Genomic DNA, 14,877 nt, shown 5'->3' on the forward strand with positions numbered 1-14,877 from the left:
CCAAACATCTTGATTTCCTTTTTTAAAAAGATCCTCATGTCAGAATGTCAAGGCATTTCACTTTCCTGCTCACAAACTTTTGTGCATTCTCTTTTTTGTATGCTTTTAAATTTTTTTTCATATTTTTCCTCAGCTTAAACACCAAATAAAACAAACATTTCTATATTCAGTGTACATGAAAGAGCCACGTGTCCATTACATAGAGCTTGCTTTTCTTTTTTATGTTTATGACAAATTCAGTATGCAACTCTGAAAGTTGGAATTCATAGATGCTCTCATTTTTGCATTTTTAATGATATGGAATATCTTTCCATTTGTTTATTGAGAACTTAGATTTCTTTCTCTAAAAACTGTTCATATCCCTTAACAATTTATCTCTTGGGGAATGGCTCTTAAGAATTTGAATCTATATATCTTGGATATGAAACCTTTATTAGAGAAAGTTGCTACAAAATATTTTCCCCCATAAATTCCCTTCTGATGTCAACCACATTGGTTCGCTTATGCAAAAACAATTTTAATTTTATGCAATCAAAATTATCTATTCTGTCTTCTATGATCTTCTCTATCTTTCTTTAGTCATGAACTCTTCCTGACCAATTTGTAGTTGTGAAAGGCAATTTCTTCCTTTCTCCAATGATTTCTTTACCATTTAACTTTTTAATATCATTCATATATATATATATATATATATTTGCATATATAAATACCTATATCTATATGTCTACACTTGTAGCTTATCTTTGGTTTATGGTATGAGATGATGATTTATGCTAATTTTGGCCAGAAGTGCTTTTTAGATTTTCCAGCAGTTTTTGTCAGTTATTGAGTTCTTATCCCAGTAATTATCATTCATCTTTTGGCTTATTGCATATGAATATTATACTAATATGTCCATTTGTTTCTAAATGTTGTGTTCCTAGTCTGTTTCCTTGGTCAACCTTTCTGTGTTTAATTCAATATCAAATCCTTTTGCTGATAGCAGTTTCTTAATTTAAGTTCAGGTAATTGATAGCTTTCCCTCTCCACAACTTCCCACTTTTTTCATTAATGCTTTGTTTCTTGACCTTGTATTACTCAAGGTGAATTTTATTATTATATTTTTTAACTCTTTAAAGTAATTGATAGTCTAATAAGTATGACATTGTATAAGTAAATTAATTTAGGTAATCACTATGCACTTTCAGAATTATCTTTTTTATCCTTAAATATAATGTCTACATTTAAATATAATAACTACTCTAGATATTGTTTGTGCATGGCAGAGTCCATTAGTACAATTTTTTCTTTAGTGCTGGCCACTATTCTCTTGGATATAGTAGTGATATTGATGGAATTTACTTTGTGAATGATAAGATCTAGATATAGAATAACTAATTGAAATTAAGGTTAATTGAAGTCTAGTGGCAAGTTCGGGGTACAGGAAGTCAAATGGAGCTCCCCTGCAATACCTTTGGATTCGGTGCAAGGATACGGAGTTAAATGAGGTCTAGTGATGGTGCAGAGTCCCCTATAAAGGAATTTACAGGCCCGAAAACCAAGATTGATGAAAGAAGTTTATTATGGGGTTTGGAAGTAAAGTTAAAGTCTAGTTAGTAAGAGGTGAAGGTAGAGAAAAGAGGTCACCAGAAATAATCCAGTGGACAGAGAGTCTGTGGTGCCAAGCATGGTGCTGGCATGTTTCGACCCTCTGCAGAGAGGACTGCAGCTTGGCTCTTTTATAAGGAAAGATTTAGCTAAAGGGGCCTATGGGTAGAGTCCCAAATTGGTTCCTTGCTGGGTTTCAGGGAGGGCTAGAATATTCTTGGTGAGGGTTGGGAAAACTGAGCAGATCTTTAGAATGGGAGCTGGGACAGCACAAGTGGGCTCAGATCCCATGGGGGTTGTGAGAGCACGGATATCTCCTATTGAGATTCATAAGAGTGTTTTTGACCAGGATTTGTGAATCAAAAGTTCTAGCTTCTTCAGCTAGGAGAAGTTGGGAATCAGAAAGGAATAAATCATTCTGAAAGGACTAGTCTTAAAGGGACCACAACCTGCATCATGATTTTCACTGTTTTCATTATTCTTTTGTCTGTATTCTCTTGGGTTTCCACGTTGGCATTTTTTTATTTGTAGGTTTTTTTTTTCCCTTATTTTATTTTTAAGATCTCTAGATTTCTTTGGGGGGGTGCTCTTTTTTGTGGTATCAGGGTTACATGGCTTGCTCTGGGTTACAGGTGTTAAGTGTCTGAAGTCAAATTTGAACTCAGCTCTTCCTGACTCCAGGTCTGGTATTTTATTCACTGTTCTACCTAACAGATTTCCAGATCTTGTTCAGTTGAAATAGTTTAAAGCATGACTTTCCCTATTTAGTACTTTTAAAATTGCTTTTTGAATTCAAGTTTAAGATTTTTTTACTTATCCTTTAAATTCTTTAGTATTAGATATGCCCTAATGTGCTAAGTTTGAGATATTTTTTGCATCCTATCTTTGTTATACAGTAATCTCTGCTTTTGTCTAAATTGATACTGCTTATAATTAAAACAATTATGAACATTGTTAGGTAATTTAAAACAGTATTAGCTATAATCAGAGGGTTCTTTTCAGCTCTAAAACATAATGGTGCCATTAAAAAGATTTCTGACTAAAAAGGAAAGTTGGTTAATCAGTAATTATATACTAATATTTTTTAAAAGGGGGAAAAAATCACAAGCATCCAGGATACTAGATAGGTCCTCTCAGGGGATTTATAAAAGAATTTAGACTAGATTCTCACAAGATGAGATAAATATGAAGGAGTTGTGTTATCACTGTTGAAGGGTGAACCTATACCCATGAGATTACGAATCTGTTGAAATGGAAGTGTCTATTTATAATAAGGTTTTTGAATTTTAGAAGTTTTTATCCTTTTATTAAGTATCTATTCAGTATAAAACACTATAGGGTTTGGGATGAAATAAAAGTTCCATATATGATATACTTGTTTGCAACATCTTCATTCCTTTTGCAAGAGTTCTCCATGGTCATATGTGTGTGTGTGTGTATTTAAAATATATAAAAATAGTTTTCAATATTCATCCTTGCAAAACCTTGTGTTCCAAATTTTTCTCCCTTTCTCTTCTTCTAGACAGTAAGTAATCCAATATAGGTTAAACATGTGCAACTCTTCTAAATATATTTCCATATTTGTCATGCTCCACAAGAAAAATCATATCAAAAGGGGGGAGTGAGAAAGGAAAAAAAACCAAGAAAACAACAACAAAACATATGAAAATTACTATGTTGTGATCCACATTCAGTCTCCATAGTTCTTTCTTTGGATGCAGATGGCTTTTTCCATCACAAGTTTATTGAATTTGCCTTGAATCATCTCATTGTTGAAGAGATCCAAGTCCATCATAGTTGATCATCACATAATCTTGTTGTTGGCTATATACAATGTTCTCTTGGTTCTATTCATTTGTAAGCTTCCACTGAGGCTACTGATTGCCAGGGCCATACATCCAGTCTTCCCCGATAGACATGAGGAGAAGCCGATGTGAAGATGCAATATAGCCTTTCTTTATTAGTAATCTCAACAGGGGTTAGCAGGAAGCTAACCTCTCCTCTCCGCTCCTCTCCCTCTCCCTCTCCCTCTCCTTCTCCCTCTCCCTCTCCCTCTCCCTCTCCCTCTCCCTCTCTCTCTCTCTCCCTCTCCCCCTTTCTCCCTCTCCCTCTCTCCCTTTCTCCCTCTCCCTCTCCCCCTTTCTCTCTCTCTCTCTCTCTCTCTCTCTCTCTCTCTCTCTCTCTCTCTCTCTCTCTCCCCCTTCTCCCTCTCCCCCTCTCTCTTTCTCCCTCTCCCCCTTTCTCTCTCTCTCTCTCTCTCTCTCTCTCTCTCTCTCTCTCTCTCTCTCTCTCTCTCCCCCCTTTCTCTCTCTCTCTCTCTCTCTCTCTCCTCTCTCTCTCTCTCTCTCTCTCTCTCTCTCTCTCTCTCTCTCTCTCTCTCTCTCTCTCTCTCTCTCTCCCCCTTTCTCTCTTTCTCTCTCTCTCTCTCTCTCTCTCCCCCTTTCCCTCTCCCTGAATCTCTACATCTCTGCCTCTTTCTACTTCTCTCCACATCCTTCTTGCCTATGGACTCAAAGCTAGTTATTTATATTTACTCTTTTCTGAGATTACCTTGTGCCTAGCCCACTCAGCACTGCTAGGTGCATCCACAGAAGGAAGACACCTGGAGTTAGTGCTGTATCCTAAGAAAAGAGCTGGCAAGAGGACACACCCCTCACCATCTCAAGGAAATACCTGTAAGACACAGCCTCCTGCCTCAGAGGCCAAGCCCCTTTTTACCTCTTGGTTCTACCCTACCAACTGACATGGTTTACATGGCAATCTTCATAAGGAAAGTCCCTAACAACTTCACTTAGCATCACTTCATGTAAATCTTTCCAGGCTTTTTCTGAAATCAGCTTTCTCTCATCATTTCTTATAGAAACAATAATATTCCATTCTGTTTATATACCATAACTTGTTCAGCCATCCTCCAGCTCATGGACATCCACTCATTTTCCATTTCCTTGCCATTACTAAAAGGGCTGCTGCAAACATTTTGCACATGTGGGTCTCTTCCCCCTTTTTTAATGATCATTTTGGGATACAGAGCCAGTAGAGACACTGCTGGATCAAAGTATGCAGTTTGATAGCCCTTTGTGCATATTTCCAAATTGGTTTTCAGAATGGTTGGTTAAGTTTACAACTCCATGGATAATGAATTGTATCCCAATTTTCTCACACCCCTTCCAATACTTATCATTATCTTTTCCTGTTAGCTTAGCCAATCTGAGAAGTGTGAAGTTCTCCATGGTCTTTAAGCAATTTTCTTTTCTTTTTTTTTTTTTTAATAGTATTTTTTAATAGCATCTTATTTCATTTTAACAATTACATATAAAGGTAGCTTTCAACATTTTCATTTTTGTGAGATCTTGAATTCCAAGTTTTCTTTTCTTCTCCCTTCCCAAAAATAGTAAGCAATCTGATACGTTATACATTTTAATACATTTCCATATTAGTCGTGTTATAAAAGTCAGAACAAAAGGGAACACAAGAAAAAAGCAAACAATTTTTTTTCAAACAGATTTTTTTAAAAGGTGAAAATTGTATTGTGTGGGACATAAATTGTATTGTGTGGGACATTGATCCTTACCCAAATTAAAATCAGAGACTCTCAAAGTTAAAAAAAAAAAAAAGTTAAAAAGCATTTATTATGATCTCAATAGAAAGGGCATCTCCCAACAGACAAGATAATTAGTAGAGAAGTGCAAAGCACAAACAGCAAAACAAGAATAAATAACAAACTCTAATTCAAATTTCCCTGGAGAATTTCTCTACTAGCAGATATTCTTAGATGAGAGAATTCTGTTACCTAAATTCCCAAAGCCATCATCAAGTTTAAAAGAAGTATTTAAATGCTTATTAAGATGTGGACGTGGGGAGAACAGGAGGGGAAATATTCATCCAAGACAGTTGAACACCTGCAACTTTTTAGCTATAACTCAACTAGTTATTTCAAAGTCTCAAGTCACAATTAGGCCATAGGTCAAAGCCACATTCCCATGAGAGGTCTTCACTTAGTTTATCCCATTCAGTATGCTTCAATTTTTATTCAGTTTCCATAGTTTTTTCTCTGGGTGCAGGTGGCATTTTCCATCTGAAGTATTCTCTAAAATATAATGTTCTCTGGGAGCAGATTTCTTGGGGAGCTTCTGGAGGCAGTCTTCATTTCAGTTCAGTTCAATAATCCCAAATGCAGCCAGGAGTTAAAGTCCAAATCCTTTTTCTCCTTCAAAGTCTTGTCTTTTTTCCTGGGCCCAGTTAACTTTCTCTCTCCTTGGTTCTGAGAGCTCTCTCCGAATATCTCTAAATCCAAAGGTTTTTCCTTCATCCTCCAGCCAGTACAAAGGTGGAAGTTGGAATGACTCTTGACTCCTCCGAGAGAGTGGGTTTGTGGGAGCTCCTTAAATGTATGCTCTCTTAAAGGTGTGAATCTTGTGGAATTCTAGTAAGTACATTACTGAACTAGAGAACTGTTAAGTACCATGTTAAATTAGATAATTATTGTCTGTATCCATTCCAGTGACTTAGCACCTTGTAAGAATCCTAACACAGTGTATTGCTGAGAAGAGGTTAGTCTGTCATGTTTGATCACATAATCACATATCAGATAAGCAATTTTCTTAATTGATGTTGGATTAACAAATCTGAACTTAGATGTGCCATACTTTTATGGATCCACAGTATTCCTTTTTTTTCCTTTGGCAAAAGGTAGATTTATTTAGGAAAATATATGAATGAAGGGATATACCAGAAATGGCAAATATGAAACAAATTTGGAAAGCAGATAGACGAAACAGGGTTTGGTAAAGTAAGGAGAAAGGTGCCATTATGAGGGAGAGAGAGTACCTCATAGTGGGCTTAGTCCTGAAAAGAACTTAGCAAAGATCATCATAACCAGATTTTCTTCACAATCTGAGATGCCTCCTTCCAGGAGGGCCCTATTTTTATATGATTAGATGTCCAGCTATTCTGGAACAGTTATACCAAATGCAGAATAATTCCATTGAATAAGCAGAGTAACATGTCAGCAGGATCATAAGTTGGGTGAAGCAAGGAATATCTCCATATAAGGTGGACAGGTTTGTCCTTAAATTGGCAGGAGAAAATGGTACAGGCTCTCACAGTCAGTGACCTAAATGGTCATAAGATGGTCACTTGCTCCTATTGGAAAAGTGTTTCGTCTGGAGGTACAAAGATATTTTGGGAAATATATATATATATATATTTACCTTTGATATGACTCTATCAAATTGATTAATATTCATTGGAATACAGTAGAGATCCAAAATGAATTCTTTCTCTTACCACCTTTCTTGAAGATTCTGTAACTAGCTAGTTAGGTATCATCTCTCTCAATCTGTCTGAGACCAGATTTGAACTCAGGTCCTCCTGACCTCAGGGTCAATGCTCTGTCCACTGTGCCATCTAGCTGCCTCTAGTATCATCTCTTTTAATATTATATTATCTTTAGGTGAAAGAGGTCAGCAAATTTTGAGGCACCAGCTGTTTACTGGGTTTCTCATATCTCTCCCTGCCTCAATTGGGGTGCTCATTTCATACCCTTTGTCAAAAAGGCCAAAAGGGTTTCAAGCACCAAATGATGAGGTTGGGGTAGCAATACCAGATTAAGTTAAAAGTGAAAAGAAAGGTAACCTTAAAGGAAAGGCACTATGAGGGGAGGAAAAGTGGGCTTAGTCTTGAAAAGAACTTGGCCGATTGGCAGTATTCCTTTACAGTTTACCCCAGAATAGGTATGAGGGAGGGAAGGAAGAAGGGATGGAGAGAGAAATTGTGTGTATGTGGAGGGGGGGGAGGGTGTATGTGTCTGTGTGTGTGTAATGCTATGTATGGTTTTGCAATAGGTTCTTTTCATAATTATCATCATAAATGATTTTTCAGGGTTTTTTTTTTCCCCCCCCTGAGGCTGGGGTTAAGTGACTTGCCCAGGGTCACACAGCTAGGAAGTGTTAATTTGAACAGGGGTCCTCCTGAATTCAGGGCTGGTGCTCTATCCACTGCACCATCTAGCTGCCCCATAAATGATTTTTCTTAGCATTTTGTAGAGCACATATTTGGGGCAACCTGATTTCACTTAGTTCTCTACATGATTCAAATTTTTGCTTAATAATGTTTAACTGAGATCTCTAAAATTATCATTTGGTTCTCAGTCTTTGTTGTTTTTTTTTTAATTGATCTACAAGTCTGTTTAGCTTTTAGAATAAATAAAACAGCAATACATTTGTGTCCTGACATTCACAGGGGTTAGGGGTGCAGAATCCTTATGGATGGTAAGCATTCCAAAGGAAAGTCTTGAAAGAGTTTTTCCACGTATTGGTTTTCACAAAGATTGGTTTTTAAAAGTTAAATATTCTACTAAAATTTTACATTGAACACTAATGCACTAATTTTGTTTATAATAACTATGTTAATTTCAGTATATAGAGTATTATGACAATTTATATTCATTTTCATTAGTTTTCTTTGTCCATTTGTTCTTATTGGTATTCTGTTCTTCTAGATCTACTTTTTTTTTCCCTTTATATAATTTCATAAAGGTCTTTCACATTTCCTTGTAGTTCTCATACTTTAACTACTCAAGAATCTATTATAGGCACACCTAGGAGGTATAGTGGATAAAGAATCTGGAGAGTGGGGAAGCTAAGATGGCACAGTGGATAGAGTACCACCCCTAAAATCAGGAGGACCTGAGTTCAATACTCCCTCAGACACTTAATACTTCCTAGCTGTGTGACCACTGGTGTAGTCACTTCAGGCCAATTGCCTCAGGGGAAAGGGGGGAAAAAAAAAATACGGAGCAGTCAGTAAATCCTGAATTTAAATCCAACCTCAGACAATTACTAGCTATGTGATCCTGGGCAAGTCATTTACCCTGTTTGCCTCAGTTATCTCATATGTAAAATGATCTGTAGAAGGAAATGCCAAGCAAATCACTCCAATATCTTTACCAAGAAAATCCCAAATGGTTTTTGAAAAGTCAGACACAACTGAAAAGACTGAACAATAACAATAGCATGAAAGAGATTAAGTAGACAATAGAGAATAGTGAAACAATTTGAATTCTTTAAACTACATAAGGGTAAAAATTGAGAGAAAAATGTAATCAAATTTTTTTTTTAATTGTAAAAGATGTAGTTTGGTTAAGCCTACATTTGTTTACCCAGAATGCTATGAGTAAGGAGTAAGACTTGAAAGGTTTTTTTGTTTTGTTTTGTTTTAACATTATTATTGTATTTGACATAACGTTACATTTTTAAATAAAATGCTACATATTGAAGTTAGAGATTGGAGTTAGAAACACTTAGAATAAAATACTACTGCTGATACTTAATACTGTTATGGATCTCTGGGTAAATACTTAACTTTGTGTTTAAGGCAATTTCCCCAGGAGTAAGTCATTGATGCGTTGTAATTTGTTTTGTCGGGGAAAATGTTCACATTGAGAATTGATTTACACTGAGGAAATACCAGTTTCTTTGTACTTTCAATGTTATTATACTTTATATGAGCTCAATTTATTAACAAATTAAATGGATAGGAAATTTTCAAAAGTCCAGCAAAGCTACCTCTCAGACTTGTGGAGGAGGAAGGAATTTATGACCAGAGGAGAACTAGAGATCATTATTGATCACAAAATAGAAGATTTTGATTACATCAAACTAAAAAGTTTCTGTACAAATAATACTAATGCAAACAAGATTAGAAGGGAAGTAACAAATTGGGAAAATATTTTTAAAAACAAAGGTTCTGACAAAGGTCTCATTTCCAAAATATATAGAGAACTGACCCTAATTTATAAGAAACCGAACCATTCTCCAATTGATAAATGGTCAAAGGATATGAACAGACAATTCTCAGAGGAAGAAATTGAAACTATATCCACTCACATGAAAGAGTGTTCCAAATCACTACTGATCAGAGAAATGCAAATTAAGACCACTCTGAGATACCACTACACACCTGTCAGATTGGCTAAGATGACAGGAACAAATAATGACAAATGTTGGAGGGGATGTGGGGAAACTGGGACACTAATACATTGCTGGTGGAGTTGTGAAAGAATCCAGCCATTCTGGAGAGCAATCTGGAATTATGCCCAAAAAGTTATCAAACTGTGCATACCCTTTGACCCAGCAGCGCTACTACTGGGATTATATCCCAAAGAAATACTAAAGAGCGGAAAGAGACATATATGTGCCAAAATGTTTGTGGCAGCTCTTTTTGTTGTAGCTAGAAACTGGAGGATGAATGGATGTCCATCAGTTGGAGAATGGTTGGGTAAATTGTGGTATATGAAGGTTATGGAATATTATTGCTCGGTAAGAAATGACCAGCAGGAGCAATATAGAGAGGCCTGGAGAGACTTAAATCAACTGATGCTGAGTGAAATGAGCAGAACCAGAAGATCACTGTACACTTCAACAACAATACTGTATGAGGATGTATTCTGATGGAAGTGGAAATCTTCAACATAAAGAAGATCCAACTCACTTCCAGTTGATCAATGATGGACAGAGGTAGCTGCACCCAGAGAAGAAACACTGGGAGGGGAATGAAAATTGTTAGCACTAATATCTGTCTGCCCAGGTTGCATGTACCTTCGGATTCTAATGTTTATTGTGCAACAAGAAAATGATATTCGCACACATGTATTGTACCTAGACTATATTGTAACACATGTAAAATGTATGGTATTGCCTGTCGTCGGGGGGAGGGAATAGAGGGAGGGGGGGTAATTTGGAAAAATGAATACAAGGGATAATATTATAAAATATATATATATATATATATATATATATATATATATATATATATATATATATATATATATATATATATATATATATATATATATATATATATATAAAATAAAAAAAATAAAAAAAATAAAAAAAGTCCAGCAAAGGTTTAAATTAATTACTGATTGACATTAGAAGTTTGGGAAGACTCCTTTTACTGTCAGTTAATAAATGAATACTGGGCTCAGTTCTCTCACCCATTATGATTGCCCAGGAAATGAAAACTGGATAAGAATTTGTAATAAATTACTTCTAGATCACCACTGATTATCAATAAAAAATTATTTGCATTTTTTTTCTATAATATGATTGAAGAGCTTCTGCTTATGTTTCCTCAGGATGCTAGGCTTTTGATAGTAGACCCAAAGTTGCTTACATTCCTAAACCCAAAATAATTGCTTTGGGGATTTTCTGCTCTTCTTTCTTCCTGGAAATTGAGGATATAGTATTATATTTTTTAAACATTCTTTTTTTGATTAATTTTTCCCCCTCTCTAGTCCCTCCCTTACCCATCAAGAAAACAGGCATCATGATACTCCATTATACATGTGAAGTCATGTGTGAAGTATGGGTTAGCTCACTGGAGAGCTTCAGAGTCAGCCGGAGTCCGGATAAATCAAAGTCCTTGGTCTTTAGGGGGAGAAGTGAAAGAGGAAGGCAAGCAGAATCCTACATTCTTGAGTCCACAGCCTCCAGCCTCTCTCCTTCTCATCCTGCTGCAAAGTGACTCTGGCCTTTCTCACCCTACTCTCTAATCCTTGCCCACAAACATCTTAACACCAAACATTCAGCCAGCATCAACTGTGAGAAGAGCCATTTATCCAAACATATGCTAATAGAGTCATTATCTCATATCAAATAGGTAATTAGACTTAAGTATACCTATTCAGAGTTTCAGCCCTCTACAGTCATGTATAGCATTTTCATGTTCTCCATGCTGAGGAGGAAAAAAGAGATAAATAAAAAATTTTAAATATATATACATATTGTATGTATGCATACAATATATATAAAATATACTTCAATATACACTTAGAGTTCATCAGTTCTCACTCTGGAGGGGAATAGCATTTTTCATTATCAGTTCTTTGGAATTGTTGTGGAGTGCTGTCTTGATGTGGTAACTAAGTCTTTCACAGTTGATTATTGTTACAGCTCTTCTAACTCTGCTCACTTTAGTTTGTATCAGCTCATGTAAGTCTTTTCAGGTTTTTCTGTATCCATTCTACTTGTTATTTCTTATAGCATCATAGTATTCTCTCATAATCACATAAATCATTTTATTCAGCTGTTCCCCAATTAATGATCATCCCTTCAATTTCTAGTTGTTTACCATCACAAAAAGAGGTGTGTGTATGTGTGTGTGTGTGTGTGTGTGTGTGTGTGTATAAGTATGTGTATAAGTGTGTATGTATATTGTGTATTTCTTTGGGATACAGGCCTGGTCATAATATGTCTAAATCAAAGCATATACATGATTTTTATAGCCATTTCAGCAGAATTCCACATTGTTCTCCAAAATAATTGGACTATTTCACAACTCCAGTTATGCATTGCTGTCCCAATTTTTCTACATAGCCTTCAGCATTTTCCTTTTCTGTTATGTTAGCCAATATGATGGATGTGAAGTGGTATCTCAGGATTGTTTTAATTTGTATTTCTTTAATAGTCATTTGGTACATTATTTTGTGATTATTGATAGCTTTAAATTTCATCATCTAAAAACTGGCTGTACATATTCTTTGACCATTTATCAAATGGGGAATCTTTGAGCATAGGTTAGCAGAGTTTATTGTATATTGAATATGTATGTATGAACACACACATCTGTATGTGTGTGTGTGCTAAGTCCTTTTAAACCATTTAATGTCAGAAGAATTTAAATTTATAATCCTATTCATTAGCTATACCAGTTACCCTGATGTACAGGTGTACAGTAGTTGCTCTACTGGGTAATTTAAAGTTCCATTTTTAATTTTGAGTGTTAGGTTAAATATAAGCTAACCTTACATAAAACAGTAATTTTATGTAAGACAGAAGAGTGAAATTTTGAATACTGAATTTTAAAATTACTCTGCAGCTAAACTGAAGTGGATCTTTTAAAATGTATTATTTCTAACATGTAATTTTAATAAAAGTGCAGTTTACACTAGATAATTATTGTTTTTTTCTTAATGCTAGAATGTTTGTGTTTTGAAAATGCATGTGGGGCAGGTAGGTGCAGTGAATAGAGCACTGGCTATGGAATCAGGAGGACAACCTTAGTTCAAATCCAACCTCAGACACTTGCACTTATTAGCTATGTGACCCTGAGCAAGGCACTTCATTCTGTTGCCTTACCAGAAAGAGAACTGGGAAATTTTAGAACTCAGTTCAGTACCTCTTTTCATCTTCCAGTGTTATAAAACAGTTATCTTATATATTTTGTTTCTTAGGTTTCTTTGATTATTTTGAGTAGAGAAAATATTTTGTGTGATTATAGTTTTTATTTTGAATATTAGACTTATTAGTAAACATGTTGCGTAGTCAAGTATTAAGTGTTATAGAATTACCTGTTATAAAATGTTTTCACTTTTTTCTTTTAGAAAGTGGAGCTGTTCCCAAAAGAAAGGACCCATTAACACACACTAGTAATTCACTTCCTCGGTCAAAAGCAGTTGCAAAAACCGCATCCACAGGTCTTTCAGGTCACCACAGAGCACCCAGTTGTAGTGGGCTATCCATGCTTTCTTCAGCTAGACAGGGAACTGTCCCTGCAACTACATCTCATAAGGTACTCTAAAATTGTGGCCTAACTTTCTGTGGCACCCCAAGTGAAAACTTAGAAACGGTTATGTGTCAAAATTTTATACATATGTGCTTTCTGTAACCAAATAGTATGTTCCTAAAAAAGTAAAGTTGCAAGCTGTGTTTCTGAAATTAGATTTCACTTAAAGTGCAGTTAGGAACTTACTATTAAAAGGACTCCTAATTTTGATCCTTGAGTGTCTATTTTGTCTTCATATATTGCATTTACTTACATAGCATTCCACTATCATTTGAAATTCTCATTATCCAGTCATTGAGATGTACTGTAATGTTTCATATAGATCTAATCCAGCTGGTGAGACCTACTTCATATATAAAATAGTGATTTCAAAAAAGATAATTTTAATATTTAGCAGTTAAATTCTTTTGGACAAAGTCTACCCCAGACCTGCCTTACAGTAAATATTTTCAGAGTAAAAAAATATTTAGGCAAGTTCTACTGGGATTAAATTAAGTATGGTAAACTTCAGATTGTAAACACTTAGATGAAAAGCTATGCATCTATGGAAGAGAGGATCTGATTTTGAAATGTTTTTTTGCTAGTGTGGTGAGCAAAAGTAAATTTTAACTGACAGTATTATAAGAAATAAGTGACTTTATAAATGAGCATATGCTTAATTTTTATTTCATGGTTTAAATTTTTTAATCGTCTGAAGCCTTAAGGACAACTTGTTAGGAAGGAATACAAATGTTAGATTGTGTTTGTTTCACTATTTAAAACCTTATTTTTTTTTAAGGGCACTCCCAAAACTAATAGGACAAATAAGCCTTCAACCCCTATGACTGCTGCTCGAAAAAAGAAAGACTTGAAGAATTTTAGGAATGTGGACAGTAATCTTGCTAATCTTATTATGAATGAAATTGTTGATAAGTAAGTTATATTATTGGATTTTCTTCTATTCATCAGTTTAAAATTCTTATCTATGACCAGTGTGCATTCTGAGTGAATGAAGTTCAATGTTTATGTACTTTTTACATTTTTAATTTTCATGATAGTTTTTACTTGGTAAAAATGATTTGTACCATAGTTAAATATTTAAATTAAACATGAAAATTACTAAATGGCTGATAAATTGTTAGTTATTGATTACTTATTTAGATATAACTATGAATAGATTTCCAACATGGGATTAATTAATATTCTTTTTCTTTATCAGTGGAACAGCTGTCAAGTTTGATGATATAGCTGGGCAAGAATTAGCAAAGCAAGCATTGCAAGAAATTGTTATTCTTCCTTCTCTTAGGCCTGAGGTAAGGAAATCATTAACATTTTCCTCTAATATCATGCATCTTGGCATCTGTAGAGACAGTAAGCAAATGCCATTGTGAATAGTATAATTATATTCACACGCTATATACTATTATGAAAAATAGATAGATAAGGGAATAGAAATCATAATACTATGTGTTAGTGCAAAAATGATGATTTGTTATGTAGGAGAAGAAACAATATTTGCCATTTTTCAGTCATTAAAAAATAGTTTTATGATTTTAGGATTATAGAATATCAGCTGAAAGGGGCTTTAAAGGGAAATTTTTTTTTTTTTAATTTTTATTTTTTATTTTATATATATATATATATATATATATTTTATAATATTATCCTAAAGGGAAATTAATAGAATGATCCTAAACAATGTTTTGATAAAATAAGAGAGAACTTCTTTGAAATCTGGCCTCAATA

The 14,877-nt window shown here is 34.8% G+C and overlaps 1 protein-coding gene across 2 annotated transcripts in view; it reads left to right on the forward strand.

Moving 5' to 3' along the window:
- Positions 1-14,877, forward strand: part of SPAST (spastin) — an 83,307-nt gene that overhangs the window by 40,460 nt on the left and 27,970 nt on the right. For both annotated transcript variants that reach the window (XM_074288137.1, XM_074288136.1), the window contains exons 5-7: positions 12,971-13,158; positions 13,931-14,064; positions 14,351-14,444. In XM_074288137.1, the coding sequence (XP_074144238.1) occupies positions 12,971-13,158; positions 13,931-14,064; positions 14,351-14,444 (416 nt within the window). The remainder of the gene's footprint in view (positions 1-12,970; positions 13,159-13,930; positions 14,065-14,350; positions 14,445-14,877) is intronic.

Source organism: Sminthopsis crassicaudata, chromosome 2, assembly GCF_048593235.1.
Source record: "Sminthopsis crassicaudata isolate SCR6 chromosome 2, ASM4859323v1, whole genome shotgun sequence".
NCBI classification, from domain to species: domain Eukaryota; kingdom Metazoa; phylum Chordata; class Mammalia; order Dasyuromorphia; family Dasyuridae; genus Sminthopsis; species Sminthopsis crassicaudata.